Raw genomic sequence first — 4461 nt, 5'->3', positions numbered from 1 at the left:
TAATTACTATTAGTTATTAATAATACTTATAAAGCGGATACTCCGTTTGAAACTAGTCACCTCTGTGAAAATGGTTAACACCATTGTGTTGGTTTTGAACTATCACGTAATAAAGAAGAAGCAGAAAGAAGAACAAGAAATTCAAACTTTTTGCTATGATATTTACAAACATTACCAGAACTTGTCACTCAGTTATTACATATATATTGTTATAAAACTGTATAGTATTGTAAAGTTCTGATGACCTATTGAGGAGATATTTAAAATACAATTTTGATGAGCAATCTGAGCCATCCCTACATAGGCAGTGCTACCTCCTGCCTGGTCACGAGTTGGTTTTATAACTGCGCATGACAATACTAATCTAACGAGATATACATATCATGTTTATATAAAATAATTAATTTATTTGTTAACTTTGAAGCATATTTGCAGATTGATGCTAGCACGCTGCAACTTTTGTTTATTTAACTCAACTGTCAGTAGAATATTTCAAGAACAATTTATTTTACAATATAACACTTCGGTCTAGAGTTTTCTAACTGCATGGTTGTCAGCGTTTTAAAAGTGTGTAGCTTCCTTTAAGACAATATTGATTCTCATTTTAGGAGACGATGGCAGTGTTAATTCAGTAATGAAAAACGGGTAACCTAATTTCGATTAGTTAAAAGATTCTAAGCGATACCTATGCAATACTTTATATAGGTTTTATTGTTAATTTGTTATAGATTATATACGCAAGAAAGGTTACCAAAATACACAATTTCAGGCTTAAATTTCAAAACTTTCCTGGGCGAGACCCCCGGACCCCACCAGAGCCCCTTTCTCTCCTTGCGCGTAACCCAGATTTAAACGTATCTTCGCCACTGCTATGTTTCTATTCCTGTTTTTTTATACGATTTTTTTTCTGTATCTTTAACGTTGCAGTGATCGTAAACACGTGTTTGACGAGACTCGCAAGGTGTTAAGTGAAATGGGTCTGGAACATGCTACACCGGAAGATTGTGAGAACCTGAAATTAGTATGTGCTCGATTTTCTACACGTGCTGCTTTCTTGGTATCTGCTGGTAAGTATGTTTCAAACAATATTCTAGAAAGCTCCAAACCATATCGTTATAGTTCTTGTCTTTTAGTATACTGTAATATTACGATAGTCTCTTACTAAACAACCTGTTTAACTGATTTAGAACTGTAAATGTTATTTCAAATATTGTTTTTTTCTGATTCAGCTGTAGCTTGCATTCTAAATCGCCTCAAGAGACCTCACACTACAGTAGGAGTTGATGGTTCAGTCTACAGATACCACCCACATTTTCATGATCTGATGGAGAAGAAGATCTCTGAACTTACTGCCCCAGACCACAAGGTTAGTGTTAGGGAACAGTTCTACAGATATCACCAATCGTTAATTTTTTGTGTCTCACCGAAAAGGTTATTAATATGAAAGTGTCAAGATTATAAAATTCTTAATTTAAAAAAATTAATGTTTTATTTATTTTGCTAAGAACTGGAAGTCATAAAAAGTATTTTATATTAAAATGAGCACTAAATATGAAAGAGCTGTGTAGTGAAATTAATTTAAACAAAAATACTTTTCTTTTGTTTCAGTTTGATCTAATGTTATCTGAAGATGGAAGTGGTAGAGGAGCGGCACTTGTAGCAGCAGTCGCTGTGAGGACAGCACACTAAGGGTTGGGAGGAGGGTTCTTCTTCTATATCACTGTACAAAACACGAATGTGGGGTCTCAGGGGATATATCGCTGCTAACTTCATCAGGCAAGATATTACTAAAGCTTTACTTTCAAATCACCACTGAACTAAGGTCACCCTGGTCTAGCTTTTGCACGCTCTAGCTCCGAATAAGGATTACTCACTTATCACAGGACTATTACTTGAGATCTGCGATCTGCGAAATCTAAACAAGTTTATTATAAATACATCTGATGCCTCGCAAATAAACAGTGGTTGGAAATATTTTTTTGAGCCAAGAGTCATGGGTGAAAAATTAATTAACTAAAGTTTGTTAGGCTGTTTGAAAAAGTGTTATAACTTAGATTTTGGTTTGAAACAAAAACTAGTGTCCTGGGTTACAAGTTTTACAAGTACTATATTTGTTGTTTCTTAATTTTAGAGATGTTTTTGGATATTTTTACTAATATTTTTACTAATTCGATATATAGCTAATTTGGTTTCTTCAACCCTTAATCTATATCAGATAATAAAAATATTAACAGTTTCTGCTTAAAATATTTCCAGTAAAGTTCTGAGTTAGAAGTTACTGGACGTTCTTGAAATGCAAAAGGTATAGTAATTATGAATTTCATTAACAAATGCCTTTTGTAACGTTAGAAGTAATAATTGAACTAAAATTCAGCATTACACTGACACTATTTTAATACATGTAAAACTACTATTTTTATTTTAGGTTTTGTACTTTTTTTCATACCTGTTGATTTTTATAGAGGTTTAAAACAGTAGTTTTTATTAATGGTGACGTAGAAAACGGTGGCTCCTCCCACACACACACACACACACTTTTCAGCCTGTCCCAGTAAAAATGCATCAAAGTTAGGAAAATTATTCTCAGAACAAACAGCGGAAAGCATAAAATTTAATCCACAACCCAAGATCTTCCAGGGCTCTAATGTAAGCCTTGAACCCTCCCTACTTTTAACTTGTCTCCTATACCCCTGATTCAGGTTGTGAATGCTTGAAGTAATGTAGAAAATTTTACATTCTAGATTGAATTCTTAACCCTTAAATAATATTGGGAAATAAATTAATTTACAGTTGTGTTTTGGTGACCAATTAATTATGAGTTAAAACAGTTGTGCTTTGCTGGTGAAGTTACAACCAGCAACTTGAAATAACCTTTCATAATGACTGTAGAAAATGTATTCATGATGTCAGAAAAACACGTAGGTTCAAGAAATCTTGATACAAGATGATAAAAATCCTATAACCCGAGCGCTTTCGAAAGGTGAAGCTTTCTTCTTCAGGGGCAAACTAGCTTATAGGTTTTTTTTATCATCTTGTAGAAAGTGCAAGTATTATCTAATCAAATATCAATGAATTTGAATGCCATTAATACAATGAGTACTGGCTAGTGACAGCAGTAATGTTGAAGAAAAAAATGCAGAGACACCGATTTAAGTTCGTAAATGAACCAATGTTCCTATCATTATTATTTTCACCATTATTTGTAAATGTGTCATAAATTTCAAGAAAATACGTTGCATTTGGTAGAAATACGAGAAATAATAATAAAATAGTAAAATCATCAAGTTTCCACTATCAAAATACATATAATAAGAGCAGCGTTTTTATTAATCTTAATCAACTACAATAATAAGTTGTAATCTGTTTAATTCCAGAAATTCGTTTTGATTTTCTTTAGTTCGTAATCTAAAGATTCTAATTTACCGTTTATATCAGGTTTTGAATATAAAGACTAGTTTAGAATATCAACTATAAAAAGAACTACGTAATTAATAAATATAAATGCACTCCATTGAGCAACATGAATGGTGTTAAAGGAAGAATGAGTTAGTAAGTAAATGTTGAAACCTAAAAAATAAGTAGCGAACGAATAAATTTAGTAAAATCAAGAAGAACAATGCAGCTACCGTAGCTGCCACATGCCTCTAAACTACACTTGGTGTGTGGAGAACAATGCAGCTATGGGAGCTGCCACATGCCTCTAAACTACACTTGGTGTGTGGAGAACAATGCAGCTATGGGAGCTGCCACATGCCTCTAAACTACACTTGGTGTGTGGAGAACAATGCAGCTATGGGAGCTGCCACGAGCTTCCAAAATACATTTGTTTGGGAAGAACAATGCAGCTACTGTAGCTGCAACATGCCTCTAAACTACACTTGGTGTGTGGGGAACAATGCAGCTATGGGAGCTGCCACGAGCTTCCAAAATACACTTGTTTGGGAAGAACAATACAAGTATATTAGCAGTCATGTGTGTCTGAAGTTTTACGGACACAAAATCTCTGAAGTTCAACAGCACTGGGTACAGTATTTGATGTTAGTTTACAAGTCAGTCCAAACTTTGTATTAGTTTACCAAGTTCAGTAAAAAACAAAATATTGATTCCAAATGTATATTTGCGAGAGTTCCGAGTGACTTTTCAATTGTTGTTATTGATATAGAAATCTTGTATTGTTTCAATAAACGTAAAAAAAAAACTTGCATTGAATGTCTCCTTCAAAGAAATTACACATAATTCAACATTCACAACACCTTTCAAGTCATAAAACACTTGTCGTAAGAAAAAAAACAAAAGCAAATCCGGTGAACCTTTTATATTATTAAGCATCAGACTTGTTAGCCAGAATGAAACAGCTTTCTTTCTATCTAGGGGATCTTAAAATCTGGTTTAGCAGGAATTTGAAAATGTGTTGAAAAGCTATGCTCTTTAAGACAGTTAACGCAAAACTCATGTTAAGAA

The 4461-nt window shown here is 33.4% G+C and overlaps 1 protein-coding gene across 1 annotated transcript in view; it reads left to right on the top strand.

Moving 5' to 3' along the window:
* LOC106461189 (hexokinase type 2-like) overlaps positions 1–4196 on the top strand; it is a 23487-nt gene extending 19291 nt beyond the window's left edge. The window contains exons 3-5 of the mRNA XM_013920985.2: positions 928–1067; positions 1230–1366; positions 1609–4196. Coding sequence (XP_013776439.1) covers positions 928–1067; positions 1230–1366; positions 1609–1689 — 358 coding nt within the window. The 3' untranslated portion in view covers positions 1690–4196. The remainder of the gene's footprint in view (positions 1–927; positions 1068–1229; positions 1367–1608) is intronic.
* The last annotated feature ends 265 nt before the right edge of the window (positions 4197–4461 follow it).

Source organism: Limulus polyphemus, unplaced genomic scaffold (assembly GCF_000517525.1).
Source record: "Limulus polyphemus unplaced genomic scaffold, Limulus_polyphemus-2.1.2 Scaffold911, whole genome shotgun sequence".
Classification (NCBI taxonomy): domain Eukaryota; kingdom Metazoa; phylum Arthropoda; class Merostomata; order Xiphosura; family Limulidae; genus Limulus; species Limulus polyphemus.
Note: the sequence above shows the minus strand (reverse complement) of the source record. Positions and strands in the feature narration are given on the sequence as shown.